This window comes from Xenopus tropicalis, chromosome 1, assembly GCF_000004195.4.
Source record: "Xenopus tropicalis strain Nigerian chromosome 1, UCB_Xtro_10.0, whole genome shotgun sequence".
NCBI lineage: Eukaryota > Metazoa > Chordata > Amphibia > Anura > Pipidae > Xenopus > Xenopus tropicalis.
In genome coordinates this window covers 55,527,060-55,543,278 of record NC_030677.2, presented here as the reverse complement: position 1 = coordinate 55,543,278, position 16,219 = coordinate 55,527,060, and the positions used below count along the sequence as shown (strand labels likewise).

Sequence of the window (16,219 nt, the reverse complement as noted above, 5' to 3'; positions counted from 1 at the left end):
GTTGTAGACCCTAGTATAATAACTTCTCTGTAATAATAAAACAGTAGCTTGATGGTAACTAAGCTGCATGATTCCATATTGGTTGCAAACCAATCCTACTGAAATAGGTTTCTAGTAGAAAAGATCCAGAAAACCCACAGGTCCCAGGCATTCTGGATAACAGTCTCCATACCTATAGTACAATTATTAACATACACCTCTTGTTGGGCCAGATTTGTGTGTCTTAAGTAATGCAACCAGGTCTGTTTGTGTGTCACCATCTTAATAAATGAGTCTGGGAATGGTTCACTAACCAGGATTTGCTCAACGTTAAGATTTTTTTTTTACCTTTTACAAGCTAAAACACTAGTGGAAAATCCTAGCATTGGATCGCTATAACTAGCCCTGAATTTGGAAGAAAACATCAAAAAGCAATACACGATATTAATAATTCCTTTTGAAATTTCCTTGGATTGGTAGCATTTTGCTGTATATGTTATGCGGCAATTCACTTGCAAGTGACTGAACTATTATATTATTCACTCTGTAGCTTCCCCTATGTATTAGCACACCAGTATATTACCTGTCCTGCCATAATGCCCACTTAGCTGCTTCTGCCTTTCTCTTTAGCAAGTTATTCCTTTAGATCTGGTGCAAATAAAAGAGACACCACCTTATGCACACTGACTCTAAGATCTACTGTTTGATTTGTTGTGCAAAATGAAAGATTAGTAAATAAAAAATGTAATTTCAGAAATGTGGAACACATCCCCATTCAGAGAGAAAAATAAATAAGTCACGCATACCAGCCTTAATAAAATTGGTTAGGTAAACTACATTGGCTCAGGGTAAATGGGTAAAATGTATTAAGGAGCAAGGTGACTGTAGTTGGACATGCCAATTGTCAAGCCATTTAAATCCTAAACATACAATAATCTTCAAATTAGTGCGTTAATCCATGGAAATGCGTCAGCCAGCCTTTAACGCCTATTAACAAAGTTTAAGTGACTTTGCTGAACATCATAATTAGCATGGCAGCAGTTTAAGGTGACAAATTAGTTGAAGAGTCTTATAAAATCTGATAAGTCTCACCTCTTTGGGCAATAAGGATATAAAATCCCGCTGAAACTGGGGTTCGATGACCTGCATCATATGCTTTACTTGGGTTGGCTCACAAATGTCGATAAGTTCATCTAAAGCCAGGAGCTTTTCTGGTCCACTCCAGCTCTGTGGGGAAAAGCAGATACCCAGGAATTAAAGGTTGCAAATTGGAATTACAGTGTATTCTGTATGCCTGAATGAACAAATATATCTACAATAGCCAACACATGGGCACTTCAGAGGGAAGAGTGGCTTGGCAATTGCGGAGTGTCAATTCTGCAATTCTTCAGCATTTGTTACCGAGCGCCAGATATCAAAATACACAGGGATTAATAGCTCAACAAGCAGCAGGATGGACATTGTGGTCACACATTTTCTTGGGTGTCATTTTGTAATTCTGTTAAACCATATACCAGGGATCCCCAAACTTTTTTACTCATGAGCCACACTCAGCCACAGAAGCATGAAAAATGTTTTTGGGGATGCCAAATGAGGACTGTGATTGGCTATTTGTTAGCCCCATGTGGCCCACAGGAGGCTCTGCTTGGGGTAAAACTGTGTCTCTGTGCTTCCAGAATTTTTCGCCAAGCCAGAAATTTAGAAATGGCACCTACTTTAAAACTACTGGGAGCAACATCAAAGGGGGTGGTGAGCAACATGTTGCCCCCGAGCCACTGGTTGGGGATCACTGCCATATACCATCAGTATACACTATAGGGCTCATTTATGATGGCCCTGGGCAGAAGTGAAAGAGTCATGAGAGTGTTTTGCTCATGAGTATATAACATTCTATAATACTGTCCAGGGACTGACTGCACTCTACAACTCATGCTAGATTTAAGAAAAAAACAACAAAAAAAACCTGTCAGGCACATGGTGCAAAGTGCAGTGTCAGTGGGCGCAGGGCAGTCCTGTCCCTCCCATACAGGGCTCTGTTACAGCCTGCGTCTGCCACTGCAAAAGGAGGATTTCATGTTTTTTTGAACTTTACACCCTATCTTCCTGCTTGTGAATGAGACCGTCTTTGACACTACTACCAGATAAAGTTGGCTTGCAATGTGATTTACATTAATCTTGGCCAGTTTAAAGCTTTTGTCCCCAACAAATCATCTTGTCTGCAAGTATTCTAAAGGAGTGAGGTGACAACTTTACTTTTGCAAGTGACTAGCTTTTGCCTTATTTTCTTTACACGATGGCTAAAGTTCCTTGTCTATCTGTTAACTAGCAATATATAGCAACTTAAAAATGAAATAAACGCATTTTCTGCGTCAATATATGGTACTGGATATTTATAAACACAAATAAAACATTATTATTTACTTATGGGGGGGTTTAACATCAGGTAAATGAACAAACTTTTGTGCTGGAAAATGAATGATCATAGTAATGTGCTGTAAACTGTTCAATAGCCGGCCAGGAGCAGAGGCCAGTTCTGCAGAACAGTGATTGGTACAGAGGTAATTTGTTTCCCTGGGAACACACGTTTCTTCATTCTTCATTATCTTAAAACATATTATGCTGGCCAGTTATGGATTTGGAATGGATTATCCTTGCTGAGTTAAAGAACTGTGCCCCCATGTCTGATAGTTTGATGCATTTTAGGCTTGCAAAGCTTATCACAAATTCTGCAAATGTTAGGATGCAAATACTGGCAAATTTTAATTTATTTCTACAGCAAGAGATCATCATTAGACCTCAGGGGAATCAGTACTGCAGCTCCTACTCCTCCTAATATTGATGCAATAATTTTGACTACGCAGCAATGCAAAGTGTACATACATCATTTCAGTATCCAGCTGAATGCAGTCCCTCTGACAGCCCCTAATTTTGCTGTACTGTAGCAATGTGAGAATGTAGTGAAGGGCTGCCTGCGTGTTACCATGATGGCAATACATTTAATAAATCATGGCTACAGGCAACACCATTCCATTTGATTGAATTGAGGTCTATTCTCTCAGCGATACTTCATTTTGGATCAAAAGTAAAATAATGTCACAGTACAAGGCAGTGATCCACCTGGAAACAATGCTGTGCAGTTAATTGCTACACTTTAAAAAAAGATTAAATGTGTCTGAACCACATGCCTTTAGAGGGTCCAACTGAGGTGAACTCAAAATAAAAGGCCACAGAAATACCAGGTATAGAAGATGTGAGTGTGACGCAATTTACGCAAAGGGGAGATAAGAGTGCTCCCTTCAGAAAGGCTTCCCATGGAAAAACACTAAGAATCCTGTAACAATCGGCCAGCAAGGGGAAGTTATGTATATTTTCATTTAAATTGTGTCTGTAGGTAAACTGGCTTTCAGCTACAGTATAAACTTAAGCTGTCCATACATTGAAAGACCTGTTCGCTTGGCGAGATCACCAAACAAGCAGATTTTTCCCCTATATGCCAACTTTAATGTGGCCATTATCAGACTGATTCCATCAGATCACACTGGTGGGATACAGGCCATCGGGACAAGGGCCGTAGAACTAGCTGATGTATTCCTCATCCCAATGGGACTATGTTGCAGTGGCTCTTATTTATGAAACAAGCAGTCTGAGGCCAATCTTCACTCTAGGGTTCATGCACAAATGGTGTTGAAGCCAGACTCAGCGCAGACTGTTGCAGGCAGTAGAATGCTGCTTCTGGGCTTATTTGTTCTTTATAGCCAGATTAATAAAGGCTGCACATGCCTCACTGCAACACACCTGCCTAGAATGCAACAAGGACTAAGATTATAGGAGAGGGTGGACCACATGCTTAAGTCTAAAATTAAAAAATAATTATAATACACAGTTATTCACATTTACTATAAAGATTGAATCCAGAAATGTTACTCCCTTAAATGAGAAACATTTGGAAATAATCAAAACCTAACAGGATCCATTTAAATCAATATTAAACTGTCTATTTTATACTGCTGCATATGCTTTTCTAATCTGATGGATATACAGTACATGTGAAAAGCCAATACTGTGGAAGCATTTCTTTATTTATTTTTTGGAAGCAGGTCCAGGAATATTTTTCTCTCCTTAAAGGCAAACCAATAAAAGGAGATAATATAAGAGCTTCCAGGAATCTGCTTGTTATGAAACATGGGTGGTTTCAGCAATGCATAAGTCTTCTGCATAGTAAAAGTAATGCAGCCCCAGCATTAAGGTACAATGGAGAAATTCACAAGCCAGAGCACCAGGTTTTCCTTTCAGCTTCAGTTCAACAATGCAACCGGGAGTAACACAGGTCCAATAACTGGTAACAATCCACCCTCCGTGATATGCGCATGGCCAGCTACTCACCACACCAGAATGCACCCTAGTTGATAGAAGACCTACACGTGTAAGCACTTAAGGTCCCCATACACGGTAAGATCTGCTCGCTTGGCGAGATCGCCAAGCGTGCGGATCTTCCCCCGATATCCCCACCTACGGGTGGGCGATATCGGGGAGCTTGAAGTTAAAAAAAATAATAATCCGATCGTTTGGCCCTGGGGCCAAACGACCGGATTATGTAGGCGGCAATGGGGCAGTTGGTTCGGGGACCGCATCAACAAGCCGATGCGGTCCCCGATCCGACTGGATTTTTTAACCTGGCCGAACGATATCTGGCCAATTTCAGGCCAGATATCGGTCGGGCAGCTCACTCATTTCTGCCCCTACACGGGCAGATAAGCTGCAGAGTCGGTCCAAGGGACCGATATCGGCAGCTTCTATCGGCCCGTGTATGGGGACCTTAAGTCCACAATTGTGGGCAACAGCTCAGCCAAAAGAACAGACCACTGCTTGCCACCCCTGCTTACCCACAAAAATATATTATTCTTTACACTCTGCAGCCAAATAAATTGGTAAAGCACCATTTTAACTGCAATTTGTGTATTTGGCTCTTATTCTGTTGTTCAAAATAAAAACAATGCTATACTAAAAAAGGCAGTACTTTAAAATACACTCTGAATATCTTGCATTTCTTACAGTTTTTGTAAAGTCTGTGAAAGGGGAACCACATGACATAAGATGTGCAAAGCTAGCACTACAGCTCTAGTGCTAACACACATACATAATATGTGAAACAGACATTGTAATGTGCAATTTTAGGGTTGAAATAATGTCAAAATAATAACTTAAACACCAAGAAAAATCTCCAATGGAACAATTAACAGACTGGTCAGGTATAGAGAGCAAAACCCCCACACAAATGGAACAGACAGGCAGGTTTATTTGGCATGGGAGTAGCAGTACACCACTACTTGCACAAACACAATCTGCATGGGAAAGTCAACACAGAAAATAAACAGTTCATACGTGACTATCTGCTTAAGGGAAAGCATGTGCAAAACAATATATTATATATATATATATATATATATATATATATATATATATATATATATATATATATATATATATATATATATAAAATTATATACTTTTCCCTTTAAAATACACATACTCATGTAGTAAGCCTTTTGCTCAAGCTCCAGTAAGAAATAGTCATATAAGGAAAGACCAAACAAATTTAGATATTAATCACTGAGCATACAAACAATGGACGCCTTTAAACGACGCACATTAAAACGTGTTGTAAATAAAAGCAGTATTTCCAAAAACATAAAAACCAAAATACGGCATGCAAGCCAGCTGCGCTTTTTCCACTGTTTAAAGGATTTGCATTTGTTGTGCAAACAGAAAAAAATACTAACATGACAAGAGGGCAAGAATGTTTAGGAACAGGCCTGCAGGTTACTGAATATACCTACCAACACAAGAAAAATAAGCTGGAAGTTAGGCCCAAAATGGAAGGAAAGGAATAACGCCTAAGCTAAGTAAACCTAAAACAACAACAATTCAACATAAATGAATGATATGCACCCTGCTAGGGTGTTAGAAGTCCACCAACAGCTAAAGGGCTGGACCTGCCTGAAAATCTTTATTTACACAGTGTAACAACACACAGATTGAACTTTTTACCAAGAATATTCTCTTTAATAGGGCCACCTTGGGTCTTGGTCAAACGGCCTCTCTGCCCCTGCTCTGTGTGTAATGACAGTCCCAGCTGTGTGCGTAGCCTGAGTATACAAAGGGCAAAAGCATGACCATTCCAGAAGGGTGCTGCACCTTCATCTATAAACAGTCCTCAGGGATATATTAAACCATTTTTATGCCAAAATGCAGGCCAGTACATATAACAGGCAATATAATATGTGCTTGTTTCCATGTCTGTTTCTAAAATATTATATTAAAATACATTTTAATATAACCTAAGGCATCTAAAGATACTACATTTGTCCCTGTCTGTTTGAAGCGTAGAATTAAGTTTCATGCTTTAATATACCCTGAGAGACCTATTTATCTATCCAGGTGCAGCTGATTTAACATATATGAAGTATTTGCTCCAGGCCCTAATTTACCTTAAAAACACACAGAAGTATGTAGAACTACTATTACTTTATAGAAGCCTGGCTCTCCTACAGTAACATTTGTTTCTACCTCATCTAGGAAATGTTATTTACAACATCTAATAAGGGTATTCCAACGAGTTTATATGTTATGAGCTATACAAATGTTCAAAACAAACCAACAGCCCTATTGGAACTTGGGTAATTAGTACCAATGGAAGTAGCCATTGGTTATAGGCTATATGACACTTTCTGTAACAAATACATTTATAAGTGCATTATATTTTAATACAAACCCCTACATTTTTGGTGTTCCTGTTCTTTTAAAGTTTAAATTAACTTTTAGTATGATGCACACTTACCTATTCCAAGACAATTTGCAAATGGTTTTCATTTTTTTGTGGTTTTTGAATTAATTAGCTTTTTGTTCAGCAGCTCTCCAGTTTGGAATTTCAGCAGCTATCTGGTTGCTAATGTCCAGTATACCCTAGCAACCAGACAGTGGTTTAAATTACAGACTGGAATATGAATAGGGAGGGCCCAAATAGAAAGAGAAGCCTTAAAAAGTCGCAATACCAATAAAATTGCACAATTACAATTTTTGACTGCTGGGGTCGGTGACCCCCATTTGAGAGCTAGAATGAGGTAGAAGATGATGAACAACCCCCCTTATCATCACACTAAGGCATTAGTGTAATATTACTTTTTTGCACTACAATTTGTGACAGTTGCTATTAAATTGGAAAACTTAAATAACTGTAAGAAGTTACATATTAACAAGAAACAGACCATAACATGTAAAATATAGTCCGTTACACCGCAACAAGTGCCCAAAATAATAAGTTGTATTAATAGGAAGTTTCTTTCTTATTTGCCACATTCTATGAAAATACTGACTGGATGAGGCAAGGGAAACTGTACTATTCCAATAGTTTTTAATTAGGATAAATAAGCTCTTAAGCTTGATAGTTAAATTATGGTGAAGTGCAACCCATAAAATAAGAAAAAAGGTGTTAATGGAAAATGACAACCTATTTTTAAGAAATATATTATTCTACAAATGTTTAACATGTATAAGTTATTCTGTGCACAAGGCCCTATTGATCTGCTATTTGCATTTATTAATATAAATGGTGACTGACATGCCAGTTGTTTCAATGAGGAGGAACTTAACCTCATCAATTGACACTAATGGAATAATAGTCTCAAGGGGCCAATCTAGCATGAAAAGGCAGCATGGATGCTAGACTTTAGCAGACAGGAGAAGAGAGTTATTTTTTACTGAGAAAAAAAAAAGTACTAAAAAGCATGAACATGTTTCATAATAAGTAACCAATAAGTATTAGGTTCTTTGAAACATTTATACTGGAAGTGAACAGGATATTTATCAGAAATTGGCTTTTTTTCTGGGGCCTTGTTCCAATGCAACAATGCTTGGGGTTCCCTTCAGTTAAAGCCTGTCCTGCTTGGGAGTACCTGTTAATAACATGTAGTCAACTCTATGAACAGAGCAAAGCATATCCTGCTGTGCTGTGCAAATTTATACATGTAGAGAGGTAATTATTTCTCTTACATCATGTTCAAAGGCCTGATTATATCATTAAAATAATGATGTCATACAAAAAAAGTCCATAGAGTCCTTGAGGGCTGTAAATATCCCTCAGAGGGCCACATCTGAGTCACAGGCCTCCAGATGGCCAATCCTGCTCTATAGTACATACAATTAAGAGTCTGAAAGCCTTCCAGTATCACAGATACAGGGCAAATTAATGCTTTGCATTCAGTGGACATTATTCCACTTCAAGGCAACCTTCCTCAATTCATTAGATGGGAAAAAATTGGTGTTTTTACAGCTCAGCCAGAAGATACCCGCCTCACTTGTCCAGTTAGCATTTACGGCCATGGGGATAATGTATTCTTACTTTTGTCAGCATTAGACAGCGGATCTGTTTCTGGCTGCATGGGAAAATTATCTCCATCGTGCCGTTTACGTTATATGTGCCCAAAATGCAGTGCTTTATTATCCTCTAATCTGAATTTGCATACTGGTGCTCCACCAAATGGCTTGAATGAATGGGAACCAGCAATTATAGACAAAAAAAAGAGGGAGTGGATAGCAGAGTGAATAGCTTCTTATTCAGTGTAACTGTGAAGGACAAATCATGCAAATAAAAACAGTAGTTCTTTGCTGAAAGGTGGTACACGCTGGAGCCCTTCAGGCTCTCTTGGGATACAGCGGAGAAACACCTGGCAAGTAGCCCAGATGCCTTGGATAATTACCTGCACACCCCTCCCTTTAGATTACATGTTGGGGCACGGCAAATGAGCCATTCTTCTCAATTATACATTCCCATCCAGTGTTCCAAACTTGAAAGCCTCTTAACTTATTTTTCTCCAGCACAAAATGAATTATGACAGTGGGAAAAAGGGAACTTATTTGATTTGAACATGAATGCATAACTCAAGCCTGGTGAGGTCATCTACTTATCTGCTGGTCTAAAAGACATTCCCGGAGCTCTAGCATGTTGTATACAGTGGCTTCACTAGATTAGTGCCTGCAGCATTTTCTTCTGATGAAGGGATTGGGAGGGTGGGAGATTGCTGGGAGCCGTAGTCCAGCACCTGGGGGTTGGCTGCAAGATGGACATGTCGGGGCACAGGGCTGACTAATACAAGCCCTGGAGCACAGCAATAACCATTGGGCCTTTCACGTCACACCTGATTTGTAAACTAGCTGACAGATTACAGGGTTCTTAGCTCACCAATTAAGTACATGGCTTTAGTCAAAAGTCACTTTGAAAGAGGAGGCATTACATTCCTATGTATATGTGTTTGTATATCTTCTGCATATTTTCTAAAGCAATTGGTTTATCTTTGGAGAGTTCATCTTTCCATTCTGTTTTAAATATGTCAGAATAGGTAACATAGAACAGATGCACCCTATAAGCAGAACAATTTATTTTCCCTTACCAGGGGTTCAATCATCATACATTTTTCTAGTATCTCCTCCTTTGGGAACCTCTCTAATATCTCCCACTGTGCCACCTAATCCTATTAAATGGCTACTCTGAAAAGTACTTACACCTGAAAGCAATTTAGGCTAATGTCAGACCAGGCGTATGTGATATATTTTCGGCAAGCTGAAAAACGCTTGCCAAAAATACCGTGCACAGGTAGGAGGCCTATGGTGGTATTTTCAGCAAGCGTTTTTCAGCTTGCAGAAAATATACGCCATACGCCTGGTCTCACATTAGCCTTACAGATCATTTTTTTAGTACTAAGTGAACAAAGAAAATAGATTTCATCCTACCACTTTCTAGTTACATATTCTAGTTTTCTGTATAGATGAGTAATGGACTTTATTGGAAAAGAAATAGTAGAGGAATACAATAATCATACTTTTTTTTACTTTTTCTCTTAGCCCTATAATTTTTCTTATGTAAACAAATGAAAACAAAAGGATTTCAGACCACCATTAGTTCATACCAAAGCCACAGATATATGAAAATGGTTGTGATGGTCATTCTTCTAGTTTCAGAGATAACCAAGACTTAAATAGCAGTCAGCCTAATGTTTACCCTAACTTTCACTGTAGGATAATAAGAGTTTATGTTATAAGGTTGCAGTCACTGAACACTGTAGAGCAGTGATCCCCAACCAGTTGCCCCTGAGCAACATGTTGCCCATTACGCCCTTTGATGTTGCTCTTAGTGACCTCAAAGTAGGTGCTTATTTTTAAAATTCAGGGTTGGAAGCACAAAGACAGTTTTACTCCTGCAGGCTAGTAGTCCACATATGACTACCTACAATCTCAATCATGAATTATGCCCAGGCTTCCATTAGTTTATACTAATGCAACATTTATGAAAACATGCTAACAGGCACTCTTCTATAGGTCAAATACCAAAGACTGCAAATAAGCCATCTACAAGTTTTACCCTAACTGTCCATCAGGTTGGATCCCACTTTCATGGATTTAGTCCCATCTAGGAGGGACAGCCCCACAGTTTGGGGAGCAGTGTAAAATAACCAGTGTACCCTTCACAACAGTGGGTATCAAATGCCCTTACTTTCTCTAGGTATTCCAGAAAATAGACAGAGAAATTGCAAAAAAGTTATGCTTCTTTCGTTCGCCTAATCATGTACATTGTTCAGACAGAAACCAACAAAACACAAGTAGTTTCTAAAACAAAATATATCTCACAGTGTAGTGTTATGATATAATTCTAAGGAACAGAGCCAGTTATATAATATAGCACCTGTTTATGGGATAAACTGTAGTAAAATGACAATGTGATATGGATGGATGAATAAAAGGTTCTGCCATTTCTAGGATATGCCAAAAGTTATTACTTTGGGATGCACTGAACCCACATATTTGTCCAAACACCAAATCAGACCCCTAGTCTGTAAATTAGCAAAATCCCTGGAAAAAAGTGTGTGAAAATCGAACCTTCTGCCAGACTTTGGCGCAGTTCTGTTACTCTACACCCCATGAGTAGCCCAATACCAGTTAGCAGGACTTTTAAGACAACAGTGTCCTCTTTTCAAACACTGCAGGGTTCTATTATTTTTCAGTTCTTTTCATCTGCAATGACTTTTAAATAATAAAAGGTCAAGCAATTTAATCAGCTAAAGTGCTTAAGAACATATGCATTTTGAGAATCAAAATTACATCTTTTGATGAAGCACAACAAGCCCTTCAACTCAACACAGCTACAGGAGTGCAAAAACAATCCCTCTACAGTTGATTGGAAAAAAAAAAAAGGAAGGATGAGGCCACTTAAAAATACAGTACAATTTCAATTTAACGGTGACCAGTGGCCTAAGCTGAACAGAATGTCCACAAACTTATTTGACCAATTGCTGTTTGGCAAAAACTCTTAAAGGGCTTCTCTTTCTGAGCAAGATTCACCATTAGTGCGGTAGTACTTGCTGGTTCTGTAATGTCATTGAAATATTGGGTTATTGTAACAGCTTGCAGATACAATTGTACACCATAAGAATGGAGATAAATGGAGAAAGATAAATCTCCCAAGTAAAATCAAGTTGACTAATTTGTGGTATAATTGTATTTTTACACAACAGTATGTTAACACTAGTGACTATAATCACAAAATGACCCCTAGAGTTTGGCAAGGGACACAATAATAATGCTTAAAAGTGAAAAGCTTCTCAAGCGTGACAAACATATCCCCCTATAGTTGCTCGTTTTGCTCTGGCCGCCTGCACCAACTGCTTTCACTTATAACTACAGAATTGTTCCCTTCCATTCATTCTACAAAAAGGAGTACAACAAGGTTGCTTGCAGGCTTCAGTTGCAGACACAGAAACTATTGAGGCAGAAACACACAACATAAAACAAGCTGAGAACAATGTACCCATTTTAACCTAACCATCATGGAAGGCTGGCAGGCTTGCCAGTTTCTACAGCAAGAAATAACAGAAGCTCTCAAACATGAGGCATTCTTTATTTACCAAGCTTAACAGTGGGCTCTTTGCATTAAGCCATTTGCAGAAATATTACCACACAGCAGACTGGTGCCACACTATCAGTTGTGCCATTTTTACGAAAGACTGCAACATGTAGGCCTCATCTGTATGCCTTTCACCATTAGAATTCCACTGATACAGGGGCACTGTCTTCAGTACAGCACCCACTTATGCAGAGCAGTTCAGGCAATCAGCTAATGTAAGTGGGAAGAGAGTCGATGCAGTTTACTAAATCTTGGTGTTTACACCATAAACAATGAAGGCAATGGTTTGCTTTGCTAGGGACTGGTACGGGATGGAAACATAAGATACTGTCATAAAAATCAATTCAGAACCACTGTACAGGCTTCGGCTGTAAACAATCAGAATTGCTTCTTTGCGATGGCACTGAGTTGAAGTCAAAATACAGATGGGAGCACAAAGAAATCATTCATACATCTGTGATATGGACGCACTAATCCAGTGTTGCCCAGCTTGCTCCCTGCAAAATAAATCATTCATACATCTGTGATATGGATGCAATAATCTAGTGCTGCCCAGACTGTTCCCTGTAGTAGACAGACTATCCAGCAGATTACATATATAGGCCAGAAAACATTTAGATTGCGCTTTATGCAAAAAGCCCTGGAGCAGGCAGGGACCATAAAAATTTCTCAAAAGGCTACACCTGGCCAGCTATGTATTATTACACAATGTACCTTGTCACCCTGTATGCTTTTTCAAAACTAGATCTATATCCCAATGCTAAATTGACTCATTTAATAAGCTGCATGAGAATACACAAACAATGCATTCTTCTAACAGCAAACAGTTCCGGACTGAGATTCAAAATAGGCCTTGGCATTTCTAATACACAGAGGCCCACACAGCCCCAATAAATAGTGACTGTCTTTAGAATCTTACAGCAGCTCCAGAAAATACAGATTGCCACACAGGGCCTGGCAGCATATAAAATGTAAAAAAAAAAAAAAAATTAAGTTAAAAATTAAATTGTTAATACTATTAAAAAATAGCCTCTTGGAAGGGCTGCTTGTTTTTCAGCTACTGTGTCAACTGACATTCTACAGCCTTATAAAAAAGTAGGAAAATCACAAAGCTGGAAACTGCATGGATGTTCAGACTATTTTACTTGTCCAACAGCTGGAAAAAAAAACACCTTCCTTATAAATCAATTACTCTCAGAGAAGGTAAGATCTGCCTTCAGAGAAAAAAGTTAGGAGCTATGACTTCAATATGTAAAGGTGCAGCACCCTTTAACAGTGCAAGCATAAACTAAATGTAACACTTAGCTTTCCAGTACAAACATAAGACTCCTCTCTAACAATAAGCTCAACCTGTCTCTGCCTTATATATGAATGGGTAAACATGCTAAATGAGGCACCTAATTGCCCAAGGGAAGTAACACAATCAATAATGAGATCTTTGCTATGTACATAGCTAATCAAAACTTTGTGCACTTAGCACCTATACATTAGTAATTTAGTCCCACTAGAACAGGGGTACCCAGACTTTGTCATCCTGTGATCTACTCTTGCCAACTGGCCTTCATCATGAGATCTACTTTAATTAAAATAGTGTAACGTCTTTACTTTAGAAAAAGTATCACATTATACAGTATGGCTGCAGTCAAAAGCTCTGGTATGTTGGGGAGGAAAAAATGGCAGATTGGTCTTGAGGTCTACCAAAAACTTTGAAGTGATCTACTCGTAGACCGCGATCTACCTCTAGGGCACCCCTGCACTAGAACCTTGCAAACCAATGACCCTGCACCCCTATATTGTCTTTTTAAGGCATAGTTGCACATCAGAATCATAGCTGGTGGCTGCCATGTTCAACTGCTTAACTTCTGCTTCCTTACTCTCTGGTGCAAAATGCTCAGAAAAAGCATGTGTGCATTATGATAACATCAGGTGATTTTAGGGGCAGGACTTGAACATGGCATCGCCAACTCTGATGTGCAAGGTTGTAACAGTTCAGGAGGTGGGCCTGGGTAGAGACCCTATGTTGGCTAAGCGGATTTATTTTTTCTCTAAGTGGGTCACAGTATAAACAATGGGTTAGCACAACAGTCCTTACTGGCATCTGCTGCAAGAACCAATGGTGGGATGGCTAGCAGAACTGCATGCATAAGTAAGTGAGAATAAAGATAGGCAACAGCTACACTACATCTCACAAGCTACAAAATAGAAATGTCAAGAAAATGTGACCACAACAGGAAGTGAAGATAAATGCTACTGTTTTGCAAGACAGAAAAAAAATTGTTCATGTCCTGTTTATTACAGACACAAACAAGCACAGTAAAATCTATGGGGCAATGTTTGTTCTCTGCCTATACTATAATTGTTTCGAAAAAATGCACAATGCTTCATATAAAAGTAGCACTACATTAATATATACACAGTTATAGCAATGACATGATGGTTTCAGTGTTGTTCTGAGGTGCCCCCCAACAAAACTCTGCTCTCAGGTTAAAAGATAGTTTGTACCTGGAACATTTTAAGCCACTCCTGGAGGCCTGTTGGTGGCTGCACTGATGTAATACGACGTCTTTGCTGACCTTGCCCATTTGCCGCTCTTAGGTCCCCAAACGTAGTAGGTGTTGCTGAACATGGCACAAGCCCTGTCGTACTGTGCAAATAAAGAAAATGAAGACATTAAACAAAAGACAACTGTGCAATATTTCTAGCAGTTTAGCAATGGAGTAAACCCAGTAGGCCTAGGAAGTCAATTCCACTGGATTTCAGAGAGACACAAAGTAACAAATTAGACCACTAACCACAGGTATACTAGTTTATGCAACCATACCATTATTTTTATTAAAGGGAAATGTAGTTCTTACAGGTAAAATGAGGGGATTTTGGTGAATGAGCCATTAATGGCAGTGTCTGTTATGCAACAAAACCTGTGGTGCTGTCTGCATACCATGCCAGAAATAGGTTAGAGGTGGTACTGTTAGTGATAAACTTAAGCAGAACAGCTTGCAACTGCAAATTGAAACCATTACTTTGACAAATCTAAGGCAAATCAAATTAGGCAGAGAACCATGGATCCTAAAATTGTAATTGGCGCATAACATATGGTTATGTTTTATAAATATTGTAAATTAAACTTCCATCCCACCTCCTAACTTCTCTAATTTGCTTTTCTGTCGATTGCATGGTTCACACTAACATACAGCTCCTCTTTAGCGGAGAATGTCAACATTTCTCTAAAAAATAGGTGCTTACTACAAAGGTTGTATCACTATAGTATTAAGTTTATCTTAAACACAACAACACAGCCCTTCAAACCTCAATTAGAATGCTGACAGAAACATGCAGTTATTTTTCATACTGGATGAGTAACAGCTCATGTATGCTTCTCTATGCATGAAATCTTGTGTTTGTGGGATTGAAATGAGCCACTAAGTGCACTAACAGACACATTTCTTACAGTGCAAAAACTTTAATCCTACTGAAAAGGATTTTCCCCAATCAGAGACAGATTTCTGTCGAATAACACTGTGTAGAATGTGGTAATAGAAGAATTGTATGTTTTTGGTTGTAGGCCCAAATGTGTGGCAGCTGAAAATCTGTAATAAACTGGACATATGTATATATACATAAATGAAAGCTTGATATTGGTCATTAATTTATTCAGTATATTGGAAGTTTAGCAGATAGAGGAAGCCTAAAGTGTCAGTCAGGCTCAAAGCACCAAGTCATGCTATTCAAGGATGCAATCAATTTCTCAGGCACGTTCATTTACAGCAAACACTCCCAGAGGGCATGTACTCTACCCCTTACTAATTCAATACTTTGCCCTTCAGTGCCACAGATGCTAACCATATAAAAGGCTTCGAATTTTTCACCAAAAAGGGGAAAATATGCATAATTAAAAAAAACCACTGTGTGCCCACTTTTTCAGTCCAATAAAGTAGTCTAAATGTGCACACTATATAGGAATCTTATCCTAGTACCTACTTCCTTTGGGGTTTTAATATGTTGGATAATGAAAGAGGCATGCCTAAAAGGAAGGGCCTCATTGATTCCATTATACTGTGAATAAAAAATAAGCTCTTGAAGCAACATGAGACCATCATGGTCTTTAATTTCCCGCTGATTAGAGCTTCTAGTTGATAAAGGACAAGGAATCCCCTCCTGGGATTATTTTTATGCAAAAAGCTTTAATTACAATGATATCTTTGTGTTTCTCAACATCAACATAGAAATACTCTTGGGTTCATCAAAAAAAATGGCCATAAAGAGAGTGGTTTCATTTTGCGGGAAGAG

The 16,219-nt window shown here is 38.7% G+C and overlaps 1 protein-coding gene across 3 annotated transcripts in view; it reads right to left on the bottom strand.

The window, feature by feature from the left end:
- Positions 1–16,219, bottom strand: part of fbxw7 (F-box and WD repeat domain containing 7) — a 114,549-nt gene that overhangs the window by 11,619 nt on the left and 86,711 nt on the right. For all 3 annotated transcript variants that reach the window (XM_004911148.4, XM_002933482.5, XM_012955611.3), the window contains 2 exons: positions 14,435–14,576; positions 1,072–1,206 (listed from right to left, as the gene is read on the bottom strand). In XM_004911148.4, the coding sequence (XP_004911205.1) occupies positions 1,072–1,206; positions 14,435–14,576 (277 nt within the window). The remainder of the gene's footprint in view (positions 1–1,071; positions 1,207–14,434; positions 14,577–16,219) is intronic.